Source organism: Enhydra lutris, unplaced genomic scaffold (genome assembly GCF_002288905.1).
Source record: "Enhydra lutris kenyoni isolate GAN:26980312 unplaced genomic scaffold, ASM228890v2 scaffoldscaffold3, whole genome shotgun sequence".
NCBI classification, from domain to species: domain Eukaryota; kingdom Metazoa; phylum Chordata; class Mammalia; order Carnivora; family Mustelidae; genus Enhydra; species Enhydra lutris.
The window spans coordinates 42,761,030-42,774,707 of NW_019154087.1; the positions used below are offsets into that span (position 1 = coordinate 42,761,030).

Consider the following 13,678-nt stretch of genomic DNA (forward strand, 5'->3'; position numbering starts at 1 on the left):
TGTGTTCAAATACAATTATGAAGACAAAATTATTTAGAAATTCAAACATCTCTCAAATGAGGGGAAAATATATTGCAAATGATTAAGGATCAATCTTGAGGAATCATTCAAATATCATCTCTGGCCTGGCTTAGTTTCCTCTTTCAATCACAGAAACAGGTGTATTTGGATAATGCTAATATGGACAAGAGACTCAAGAATATGGATTTTCTTCCAATCCTTATATAAAACATTCAATTTATATGTGTATTCAATTTGAAAACTATAAAAAAGACCATCTGTACAGTCTTGTATTTCAGAGAGGAGGAATTAACCCTCTTTATTGAGTAATTTGTGAGCTTCAAATTTATAGTCTATTAAAAAATGAGATCAAACATGGTTTAAATTAAAACTTTAATTCTACTGATACAAAAAATTATGAGCACATTTTTTTTTAAAGATTTTATTTATTTATTCGACAGAGAGAGAGATCACAAGTAGGGAGAGAGGCAGGCAGAGAGAGAGAGAGAGAGAGAGAGGAGGGGAAGCAGGCTTCCTGCTGAGCAGAGAGTCCGATGCGGGGCTCAATCCCAGGACCCTGGAATCATGACCTGAGCCGAAGGCAGAGGCTTAACCCACTGAGCCACCCAGGCGCCCCTATAAGCACATTTTTTTTCAACTTATTAGGTGCTAAAGATTAAGGGGCGTGATTTAGACTTTCCTCAAATGATTTTAGTAAGAAGGATTGTTTTTGTAGTCTTTCAGCCTTTTTTCACTCCCTACCCTCTCTTCATTTCTAGATTTCATGGTTTACTAATTGTACTGATGAAACAAAGAGGAAGTGATGAAAAATAAAAAAAAGAACTCATTTTTTTTCATTTGGTTTTATTTACTTATTTATTTTTTATTTCAAAATTTTATTTGAATTCTAGTTAATATATGAGTAGGATTTAGTGATTCATCAATTACTTTAACACCCAGTGCTCATCAAAATAAGTGCCTTCCTTAATACCCATCACCCATTTAGCCCATCCCCCACCCAACTCCCTTCCATCAACCCTCAGTTTGTTCTCTATGGTTAAGAGTCTCTTATGGTTTGCTTCTTTCTCTCTCTCTCTTTTTTCCCTTTTCCCCTATGTTCATCTGTTTGGTTTCTTAAATTCCATACATGATTGAAAACATATGGCATCTATCTTTCTCTGATTTATTTCACTTAACATAGAATGGATAAAGAAGATGTGTGTGTGTGTGTGTGTGTGTGTGTGTGTGTGAGAGAGAGAGAGAGAGAGAGAGAGAGAGAGACCTGGAATATTACTCAGCCATCAAAAAGAATGAAACCTTACCATTTGCAACAACATGGATGAAACTAGACTGCATTATGCTAAAGAAAATAAGAGAACTTAATTATTACTTAAAATAATATATTTTAGGTGTCAGACATTGCACTAACTTACTGAATTCTCAAAGCAACTCTGTGAGGTTTACTTACTGACTATCTCCATTTTACAGATGAGACAAATGAGACACCATGGTGGCTAAGAATATTCTCTGAGGATGTACAAGTAATAGGTGGCAGAGCTGAGATTTGAACCCAGAGTGTCTGACTCTAGAGTCTGTGCTCTGGACTACTCCCCTATGACTGTGAAGAAAGGCGCCTGCTCCACCTATTCATTATTGTTAGATAGCTAGTGTAGAACTGAAAGGCAAAAACTCACACCAGTGTAATTTCTTATTTGATTAAGACTTTTAGCTGAAACAAAAAGCCTGCTTAAATGTTTCAAGAGGGGCGCCTGAGTGGCTCAGTGGGTTAAGCCTCTGCCTTCGGCTCAGGTCATGATTTCAGGGCCCTGGGATTGAGCCCTGCATTGAGCTCTCTGCTCAGCAGGGAGCCTGCTCCTCCCTCCCCCTCTGCCTGCCTCTCAGCCTACTTGTGATCTCTCTCTCTCTCTGTCAAATAAATAAATAAAATCTTCAAAAAAAAATGTTTCAAGAGAAGTGAAGTTCTCCTACTATGGAGATAAAGACGGGTAATATAGTTCTCAAGAAAGAGCCTTTTCCTTTTTACTTAAAGAGGATGTCCTCCTTTCTCATTCACCACAGCAGCCTGAATTAGTTCAAAATCTTGGGACAGAACCCCAATGTGTTAATGAGTCTATGTTATCAGTGAGATGATTTCTTTCCTTTTTCTAAATTTTGAAACCTAAGCTCATATTTGCTTCCTACCATCACCAGAAAAAGTTACAGTAGGAGATTCTAGAATTCCTACTCAGTTACAATTGATGTGAGGTCCACAGTGTCAGGCATTAGTCTTAAACTGCATAGTTCCCAATCTGCCAAATGTTTACCTAATCATGACGCAAAAAGTATATGTAAATGATAACACTGTATTGAATTAAAAATTTGAATTATTTAAAAATAAACTGAGAGGCTTTCCTTTAAGATACCTTACAATGACTTGTAGTGCCAACCATCATCTCTTTATTTAAATTTAATTTTTCAATTTTAAATACTTGGTGTCTTAATTTTTTAAGTTTTTATTTAAATTCCAGTTAGTTAGCAGACAGTGTAATATTAGTTTCAGGTGTACAATTCAGTGATTCAACACTTCCAACACTTCCATTTTTGTGCTCATCTCAAAAAGTGCCCTTCTAAATCCCCATCACCTATTCACCCATCTCCTCACCCACCGTCCTTCCAATAACCATCAGTTTGTTCTTTGTAGTTAAGAGTCTGTTTCTGGGGTGCCTGGGTGGCTCAGTCATTAAGCGTCTGCCTTCAGCTCAGGTCATGATCCCAGGGTCCTGGGATTGAGCCCCACATCAAGCCCCCTGCTCAATGGAAAGCCTCTTCTCCCTCTCCTACTCTCCCTGTTTCCTCTCTCACTCTCTTTCTCTCTGTCAAATAAATATATAAAATCTTTAAAAAAAGAAAAGAGAGAGTTTGTTCCTTTGTCTGCCTCTCTCTTCTCTCCCCCATGGTTGTTTTGTTTCTTAAATTCCACATATGAGTGAAATCATAGGGTTTCTTAAACAGGGGCACAGACATAGCACATACTATCCCAAGCCATAGGGAAATATGGTCATGAGTGAGAGCTTTATCAGGTACAATTAGTGTCCTAAAAGAACCAAACAGTAATGTCTTTTCAATAAGTCTTGTAGTAAGAGAAAAACAGAAAGAAAATAATACTTATCCAACTTAAAAATATAATTTAAATGTTAAAACAACTGTGTGGAATGTGTGTTTTCAATACTCTTTTACCTAGTAGGACACTTAGAGAGGATAAGAAAATTGCATACAGACACATAAGACATCAGTGATAGAAACTGGACTCCCGTACAGGTCTTTCTCATGCCAAGGGAAATGCTCCTTCTCTAAATGAAGGTACACAGCACATGTACAAACAACTGATGGAAGTTCGAAGCAACATATCCCTAATATGTAGATGTAAGAGAGACTCAGAAACAAATGACAAAATCGAGCAATTTCAGGGCTCAAAGAAAGCCTTGAGATTATCTTATCAAACCTCTTAATTTTACAGAGGTCAACACTAGAGCACAGAGCAGGTCACTGATTTTATTCATGGTCAAAAATAAATTATTATCAGGCTACAAATAGTCTCGTTCTCTTTAGTTTTGTCTTCAGGACAATTCTTACCTGCAAATATACTTCAGGAGGTTGTAATTGACCACTGGCAAACTCTTCACCTGCTTTGCTAATTCCTTAACACCCTGAGTAAAAAGAAATGGAGAATAAATGTTATCTAAGTGTTGGCCTTGGAATTAAAGCAAATGAAAAGTGGGTATACAGTTCTTTTTTCATTAGTTTCACACATCATCAGTGAGGAATCCTGTTCTGAAAACTTGCTGCCATTACAGAGAGGATTTCGCAAATATTTTCAAGGATGTGAAAAAGTATTTAAAATATTTCCATAAGTACTATTTGTGGAGAAACAGATGTTAAGTGAAGCCTTTCTAACATTATTAATACTTGCTCACAGTTGACTAAAAAGGGAAGACAGCCTCATTTATAATAAGGTTATCTGGGGGAAAAAGCAGCCGTAATGTAGTGAGGATCTTTCTCATTTCCGACATTCCCAAAACAGAGACAAACACACGTCTACTGACAAATAAGTCTCTCAAGATGGACCATGTCTAAGACACATCGTTTGGGGTGGGATGGAGAATGAAAAGCCTGCTATTCATGGACATTTCACAAAGGGATTAATTGCATGGGTTCTTCTCATTGTAGAACTTCTAAAATGTAAATGGTCCCAGAAATGCTAATGGATAATGTAATCTAATTTGTTCTTCTTCCTGAAAAAGGCCAGATGGTAAATATTGCAAGCGTTCTGGGACATATGGTCTCTGTCTCAACTACTCAACTCTCCCGTTGTGGTACAAAAGCAGCCACAGACAACATTACATAACAAAGTAAAACTTCATTTATAAAAACAGGCAGCAATTTCAACAAGAGTGCCAAGAAAATCCAGTGGAGGAAACAACAGTCTTTCCAACAAAGGGTTCTGAGACAACCAGATATCCACATGCCACAGGTTGAAGTTGGACCTTTCCTCATATCATAAACCAAAATTAACTCAAAATGGGTCATAGACCTAAATGTAAGAGCTAAAGTTACAAAAGTCTTAGAAGAAAATATAGGAATAAATCCTGGTGAGCTTGGTTAAATATTTCTTAGATATGACATTAAAAGCACAAGTGACAAAAGAAAAATAGATAAATTGGACTTCATTGTAATTACAAACGTTTGTGCTTCAAGGGACACCATCAAAAAACTGAAGAGACTTGGGGCGCCTGGGTGGCTCAGTTCTTTGAGCATCTGTCTCTTGATTTTGCCTCAGGTCATGAGAGTCGGGGGGGGGGGTCTGTGCTCAGTGGGGAGTCTCCTTGAAATTCTCTCTCCTTTGCTCTCTGCCCTCCGCCCCCAAAATAAATAAATAATAATAAATCTTTAAAAAACTTAAGAGACAACCTATAGAATGGGATAAATATTTGCAAATCAAATCATATATCTGATAAGAGGTTTGTAATCTAAACTATAAGAACTTTCACAACTCAAATTAAGACAAATAACCCAATTAAAAATGGGAAAATGATTTTTCCAAAGAAAGTATGTGAAGGGCCAATAAGTACATGGAAAAATGTTTAACATCATTAACCATCAGGGAAATGCAACTCAAGCTCAAGGTGATCTCACTTTACATACATTAGGACGGCTATGATAAAAAAGAGAAATAACAACAAGTGTTGGTAAAAGTGTGGAGATGTTGGAATCTGCCCAAGTTGCTGGTGGGAATTTAAAAATGACGGATCCTCTTTAGAAAACACAGAGTTTCACATGGCCCAGCAAGTCTGCCTCCTGGGTATAAACCCAGGAGAAATGAAGACGTGTGTCCATGCCAAACTTTGCACATCAATATTCACTGCAGCATTAATAATAATAGTCAAACAATGGAAACAACCCACATATGCTGCAACTGAGGGATGGATAAATAAATGAATAAATAAATAAATGGCATGAAATACTAGTATATGTGGTATAGTGTGAATAAACCTTGAAAACAGTGAAAGAAGCCAGTCACAGAAGACAATGTAGTGAATGATTTTGTTTATATGAAATAGCCAAAATAGGCAAGTCTATACATACAGAAAGAGATTAGTTGTTGCCAAGGGCTGGGGAAGGTGGAACCAGGGGAATAGGTATGGGGCTTGTTATAGGATGATGAAAATGTGCTAAATATTCTAAAATTAGATTCTGGCAGTGGTTGCACAACTCTTGAGAAACAGTTGGCCCTTGAGCAATGTAGGGAGGGGTGAGGGACACCAATTCCCCCAACTCAAAAAACCATGAGTAATTTTGACTCCCCCCCCCAAACTTAGATAGCCTACTATTGACTGGAAACCTTCCTGATAACAGTTGATTAACAAATATTTTGTATGTTTTATGTATTATATGCTGTATTCTTACAATAAAGTAAATTAGAGAAAAGAAAGTATTAAGAAAATCATATGGAAGAGGAAGTACATTTATCGCACTGTACTGCAAAATTTCCGTGTGTAGGAGGATCCATGCAGTTCAAACCCATGTTATTTGAGGGTCAACTGTATACTAAAATGCACTGATTATACACTTCAAATAGATGATTCTATAGTATATAACTATATCTCAATAAGGCTGTTTTTAAAAATGGTAGAGAGAAGCAATGGCCACAGTCATCAAACTGTGGAAAGAACCAAGATGCCCTTCAACGGATGAATGGATAAAGAAGATATGGTCCATATATACAATGGAGTATTATGCCTCCATCAGAAAGTACGAATACCCAACTTTTGTATCAACATGCATGGGACTGGAGGAGATTATGCTGAGTGAAATATGGTCAAGCAGAGAGAGTCAATTATCATATGGTTTCACTTATTTGTGGAGCACAAGGAATAACACAGAGGACACTGAGAGATGGAGAGAAGAAGTGAGTTGGGGGAAATTGGAGGGGGAGACGAATCATGAGACTGTGGACTCTGAGAAACAAACTGAGGGTTTTGGGGGGGGTTGGGTGAGCCTGGTGGTGGGTATTATGGAGGGCACGTATTGCATGGAGCATTGGGTGTGGCGCATAAACAATGAATTCTGGAATACCGAAAAGAAATAAAATTAAATAAAAGGAAAAAATGGTAGATAAGATTTGGTAGGTGGCATTGTTTAGGTAATTTAGAGGGGCTCACAATGAAAAAGAGAATATGAAATAAGGCATCCAATTTGTTCATGGAATGTTTGGCCTGATGTACCCCACAATTAACCACTTAGAGGAGCAAAGTGGGCAAGGAGGGCTCATTTCATTTATTAACTTACAGTTTTCTTTTTGATAAGAGAGGGGATTAAAAATGGGACCTGAGTTGTCTGTGTGATATCTAAGTGCATGTAATGTCAATAAATACAATAGTGGAAAATAGTCCAAGGATGGGACAAAAGGAAATTTATAAATTAAAAACTAAGAACATTGATTAAAAAAAAAACAAACCCAAATGAAGGTTTTTCTAGAAAGAAATACATCAACTTACAGCTTCTTCGTCCTTGCTGAGCAGTTTGGCACAGGCCAAAAAATCTTCATACTTTGCATAAGGAATAACTGGCTCCGGAAGTTCTCGGAGATAGAGTTTAAGAAGTGATGCCACTGTGTGTACATCCGTGCTGCTGTGGAGACAGAAGTGGAAAGATATTCTCTGGAGTAAACTTTATTTTACTTTATCCGATTTAGTTTTTCATCAAATACACATTGAAGAGTCAGAAGTCCATACGAGTTGGCAATTCAGTCAGGAAGTTCAGCTTGGAAAAAGCACACACTTTCACAACGCCTATGACATGCTGTACCACAGGTGGAGGGGAGAGGGGTCTGGAAGGACTCTGGGAAGCTGCAGTGTGGTTTGAAAACAGTCAGAAGTTGAAACACTTTTCTTTTGTGTGTACTTGACGTTAAGGAGAAGTGTTAACTTTGGAAAACAGGGCCAATAGACCAGACTTTAAATGAAATATAATACAATCTACAAAAAACACCAAATCCATCGAGGTGTGCACGCATGTATTCAATGTCACAATCAGCTTGGAATCTTAGCTTCATTTCCTATTCTTTAGAAGACATTGGTGATTGGTTAAAAGACATTAGAAACTTAGTATGACATGTTATAACTTTTTAAGCAGAACTTATTTTGAAGGTGATTGATTCTCAGCATGATTTCTTGTCTAATATTCTAAGATAGTTGGGAATCCTTAGGGTCTTCTAGAAATAGAAGGAATATACTACAAAAATGAATAAAGAAAACAAAATCTGTCCTTTGTATAATGTACAAAACTTATTTTTATTCCCTACTAACCACAAGAGTGATAGGATTTCTTTTTTTTTTTTTAAGATTTGATTTTTTATTTGACAGAGACAGAGGGAGCAAGCACATACAAGTAGGGAGAGTGGCAGGCAGAAGCAGAGGGAGAAGCAGACTCCCCTCTGAGCGGGGAACCCCATTGTGGGGCTCAATCCCAGGACCCTGGGAACATGACCGGAGCACAAAGGCAGACGCCTAACTGACTGAGCCACTATACTTTGTGGTCTCTATCTCCATGTTATTCCATGAAGATGGCAGACAGTAAATATTACAGGAGGTGAATTTTGGTTGTGTATTTATTTAACTTTGGGTGATATAAGGGTATAAAAGTGTGGCAAGGAGAAACTGGTGGGCAGGGAGTGAAAGGCCAATTGACCTTGAGAAGTGGAAAAGCAGCAGTGAACAAGGTCAGGGATTCTGTAAGTATTGAGAATGAACATCCCACTCCCAGATTGAGTTGCAGGAAGTGACATGTCCCCAGACGGGTATACCTTGAAAGCTACCATACTATTGAATTTCCTGCCTCAGTGAATATTCTCTTGCCTCAAGGGTGACGCGGAAGCAGAGCTGACATACAAAACTACATGGGCTGGGACAATGGGCATCTCAGTTCTCAATTTTGGATTTGCATTGATTTCATCATCTATTTCCCACATGCCTACTCTGTACTGAACTACAGAAACACACAATGGCTAGGACCTCAAATGGTCAAAAAAAGATTATTTCAGCCTGCTCAAAATGTATAATCTAGTGGGGATAGGGCATATTAAGTAGATAATAACACAAGTATGTAATTGCAAAGTGTGGTGAGTGGTAGTAAGGAAAAGTGTTGGATGATATCTAATAACAAGAGAGGGCTGATGAGGGGTTGGAGTGCTTCTCCAAGGAAATGATGCATAGGCCACTGAAGGGGTGTGATAATTAACCAAGTAAGAGCAGAAGCACAAAAGTCACTCCTGCTTAAAGCAAGGCAGGTAAACAGAGCCACAAGTGAGAGGGAACATCTTGTCCTTGAGGAGGTAACAAAAAGCTAAGGGAGAGCCAAGTTCAGAGTGGGACTAGATGAGTTCTGCCTATAGGCCGTGTTCTCACAGAGCCTGGGACTCTACCTCCCCCATATTAGAGAGGGCGAAGGCTGAGCCTCTTCATTTCAGGGTTGAAGCCAGTCAAAGCAGGTGTTTTGTCAACCATTCTGCAGGTTAAAATGATGGAGGTGATCTAATAGGGCTTGTCTTAAATTAATTTTCTTCTTTCATAAATAAATATAGGTTTTTCGTTTTAAAATTCTGAACTGATAAGCAATATAGAAGTCAACTCAAAGGCTAGTAAAGAAAATAAAAATCACATCCGTGGGACATCTCGAAAACTGAACCCAAGCTCATTAATTCCTTAAATTACTTTCTACAAATTTTTTTAAACAGATAGTCCTAACATAGTGTCAATGGTAAGACTAGGTTTATTTGTCTGTGGGTGGGTTGTTGTTTTTTTTTAAACACTTTATTCCATGCATATCAAAGCCCTTCTGTGTTTCTCTGGCTGTGTAGTGAAGAACCCAACCCCTGAAGGTACAATCATGAGCACTTACAAAACACAGCCTGGGACAAGATAGGCAGTGCAATCAATTATTACAATAAATGATTTCTATCTTTGGTTTCCACTCTAAGCCAACCCAACTGTGACTAGGTTGGTTGTGTTGCCTTCAAAGACAAAGACTAGTGTGTTAGAGGTATTTGAAGATACAAAGAATATCAAAATGAAAGACAGAATAAGTATAACTTCAATACGTGGAGTATGTTATCTATAATTTGACTATATAAATAGAATATATAAAAAATCTTTGTGAAGAAAATGTAATAAATAAATGAGGCAATAATAATAAGAAATACACATTTAATGAAAAATGCTGTTCTTGTGTTTCATTGATTCTCCCCGGCACACTGTTTAGAAGGTAACTTGCTTGCTACTCTCTTACTATTTCGCTTCTAACGAAGTTGAGCTGTAATACTGAGGACGTGTGAACACTAGATGGCACCATTGCAAAGTTAGATTAGTCACAGGGCGCAGACATTGTGAAGGATGAAAGGCGGCAGAATCATTCTTCATCCACCAGCAATTTTCTTAGCACCAGAGCTGCAGTAATGTTCCAAGAATAGAAATATTTGAGCTATGAATCAAGGCAAGAGACGTGGATGGGATGATGATTTTATTCCTTCCCTAAAGTGATGTGTCACATTAGCTTTCTAGCGTTAGAGTACACATCCACACATGGTTAGTTATGTAGAAATGAGGAAGAAAAAAATGACCAAATACTTTCCCCTTTTTTTTCAATTAACAAAGGTTATTAAATTTTTAATTAAGGGCTAAAAGTTAAAAATACATTACTCTCTTTTGGGGGCTTTATTAAACTCGGATTATTCTGTGGAAATCGAGACACCTACATTTTCCTGGCATTCTCATTTTTGGCTTTGTCCTTTCCCACTGAATGGAAGGAAGCAATTGCTTCTGGGAAGACTCCAGAAGCAATTGCTTCTGGGAAGACTCCAGAAGCAAGTATGTATGGTGGTTCTGATTCACCTCAAGGGGCCCACAGTCCATCTGCCCTTCTTGCCAGAATGCCACCCACTGAAGCAGGAAGTCTGGTGCTTGTCTGAAAAATCTCTCTGCATATCCATTGCACAAAATGGCAGCCATCTGTGCCTCACTGTCTAGCCTATCTCTCACTGAAAAGCCACGATTCTAATTAATATTTGCTTACTCTGGACAGCCAAATAAGTAAATACTAATATTGTATGGTAACTGCCCAGTGTACCTAGGGGAACATGTCATCTTTGTCCCAGAGAAATATATCTCAGTCTTGAACAAAGATATGACAGGGCGCCTGGTGGCTCAGTCAGTTGAATGTCCGACTCTAAATCTCAGCTCAGGTCTTGATCTTGGGGTCATGAATTCAAGCCCTGCATTAAGACTACTTAAAAAAAAAAAAAAAAAAAAAAAAAAAGGAAGCGACCACACTGTGACAGGTCAGTGTACAATGGAGGATTAAGATACCTAACCTGGTTAATAATAATAATAATAACATTAGCAGCAGCAGCAACACACGTACAAACATTTCACTGTACATTGGGCCTGTGAGCAGGTCCTGGTACTAACCCTATTTTGGGTACTTGAACAAGACACCACCCTGGTATGAAATTCTTTTTGGCTAATCACTAAGATACGAGTGGTTTTTAAAGGCTTTTGGTAGAAATTCAAGACTATTTGCTAATATAAAATCATTATACAAACCTCAGGTCTCTTTCGCTCAGCAGGTGGTAGAATCTTTTTTCAGAAATTAAGATGAATAATCAGGCACATTCTATCCAGGGATGACAAAGAGGCAGAGATAGGCCCCAGGATCCTGAGTAAAGAAGCCCGCAGAGCAGAAGATGCTCATAGCACGTGTCCCTTCATTGATCAACATACAGGTTTCATTTTTCTCTTAGATTGTACTTGGACTTTACTTCTGAATCCTGCTTCCTCACGTACAGTCTTTTTACCAAGCTTAAAGGGAGGATTTCATGACTTTTACTGATTGATCTAATTTTGTATTCTCATGCGTGTGCCTTTGGTCATTCTGGAATCCATCTACTGATAATTAGTTCCCGATAATAGTTCCCAAATGCTTATGGTGGGCATGGCTTCGTGCCACATGCTGGGTGACACAGAAATGAACAATGTAGATCTTTTTGTCCCTCTTGGGCTTATATCTCTAACTAATCACCAACAATATTTTTCCATACCATGCCCCTACTTCTTAACATTTCCTGTAAATTCTGGCTGCTAAGTTGCCAGCAGGTGTGAGATCTTAAGAATGTTCTTCACAGGGGCACATGGGTGGCTCAGTGGGTTAAGCCTCTGCCTTCAGCTCAGGTCATGATCTCAGGGTCCTGGGATCAAGCCCCGCATCAGGCTCTCTGCTCAGCGGGGAGCCTGACTCTCCCTCTCTCTCTGCCTGCCTCTTGGCCTACTTGTGATCTCTTTCTCTGTCAAATAAATAAATAAAATCTTTTTTTAAAAAAAGAGAAAAAGAATGTTCTTTACAGTTCCTGGAAATTGCCTTCCCTATTTATACTCTGAGTACCATATAGGCCTCTCTTACTAATCTGAATAAGGATAAAGAAGTGTGACAACAATCCTTCCTTGTTCATCTGCTATCTCCACCTGATAAACAGACTCTCATCCATGGATCAGTTCAAATGCCACAGTAATTACAAGTATAATACTACACAAGCAAAACCTTGAAACTCTGAGGTCTCATAATTAGAAATGGGAATTTTTCACCCTGGATGCTAGGGGCAGAACACAACATCACCTGTTGATTTTACTGAACAGAATGAATTTCCAATGCATCCACACTGGAAATTACTAAAGATACTGTGAACTTATTTGCAACACACACACACAATGAAATGACCCAAAATTCGCTTGGAATTACGAAAAAAAAAAAAATATGTCAGGTCCATCAAACTCCAGGGAGAACATACAGGAGACTGAAGCCATTCAGCCACTCTTATCACGGTGAAGACTGCCGTCAAATTGTCTTAATCAACATGTTGTCCTTTCCCCCAAATTCACAGAGGCAGAGAAAAGCAAATCTGAAGGTAGTAAAACCAAATGAAACTAAATGTTTACAAGAAAAGCCTGGCTCTGTTCAAACTTTTTTTTTAAGTTTTATACTTATCTGTAAAAACCACTACCTTTTCAGCAGTGCAACTTGAATCTGGTTCTGTCATGGCTCACTGTTGTTATGTGTCACCACTGAATTATATACAACAATAAGAAGACACTTTAGCCTGTCTGGACTACACTGAGTTAGTGTTTCTGCCACTAATTCAAACAAGATTCCTGGCTTAAAAGTAATGATGGCAGAGAGTGGAACGATGATCTCCACCGTGGACTGAGCTGTGCCCCCTCCCTCATTCATCTGCTGAAGCCCTAACCTCTGGTGTGATGGTATTTGGAGCTGGAACCTTTGGGAGATAATTGGGGCTAGAAGAGGTCATGAGAATAGGACCCTGGTTTGATGAGATGGGTGCCCTTGGAAGAAAAGATACCAGCAAGCTTGCTCCCCAGCCCCTTGGTCCCTTACACATGTGAGGAGAAAAGGCCATGTGAGCCCAGGGGGAGAAGACAGCTGTCTATAAGCCAAAACGAGAGCCCTTATCAGAATCCGACTAAGTGTGCACCCTGATCTCAGACTTCCAGCATCAGAGCCATGAGAAAAGAAATTTCTAATTTTAGTATATGTGCTGCCGAAGCGAGCACGAGAAAAGAAATTTCTATTGGTTACATCACCCAGTCTGTGACATTTCATCATGGCAGCCTGAGGTAGCTAATCCAAAATCCACATCTCCTACGCATACCCATAAAACCATTAATTGTACTGCTAAGGTACTAGGTAAGGAAACATTAGCAGAGAGTTAGAAACGCACTTGCAGATAATGTGGATTTATGGAAATACTGTCAGATTAATGTGATAGAGAAAAAAGTCAACAACTTTGGTTGCACCCTAGAATCGCATGGAAAGTCTTTCAAAATACTGGTGCCTGGGTCCTATATATTCTGATATAACTGGTGGGGCAGGGAGACTTTCAAAAAGCTACTCAAATGATTCCTGCGTGCTGCCATGATTGAGAAACACCCATATGGAACACGCATTTGAGGTAGAAAACCTCCAAGGAAAGGAGGCGATTCTGATGTGGAATGCTCACAGGGTCACAAAATTCAATCTGGCCACTCTATCACCCATGGGACTCTACTAGTTATAC

At 38.7% G+C, this 13,678-nt stretch overlaps 1 protein-coding gene across 8 annotated transcripts in view; it reads right to left on the reverse strand.

Annotated features, from left to right (window-relative positions):
* The window catches only part of LOC111153929 (Rho GTPase activating protein 24), a 501,171-nt gene that overhangs the window by 18,731 nt on the left and 468,762 nt on the right, over positions 1-13,678 (reverse strand). For 7 of the 8 annotated variants that reach the window (XM_022513253.1, XM_022513280.1, XM_022513271.1 and 4 more), the window contains 2 exons: positions 7,056-7,188; positions 3,634-3,707 (listed from right to left, as the gene is read on the reverse strand). In XM_022513253.1, coding sequence (XP_022368961.1) covers positions 3,634-3,707; positions 7,056-7,188 — 207 coding nt within the window. The remainder of the gene's footprint in view (positions 1-3,633; positions 3,708-7,055; positions 7,189-13,678) is intronic. The other variant, XM_022513262.1, reaches the window with a different exon arrangement.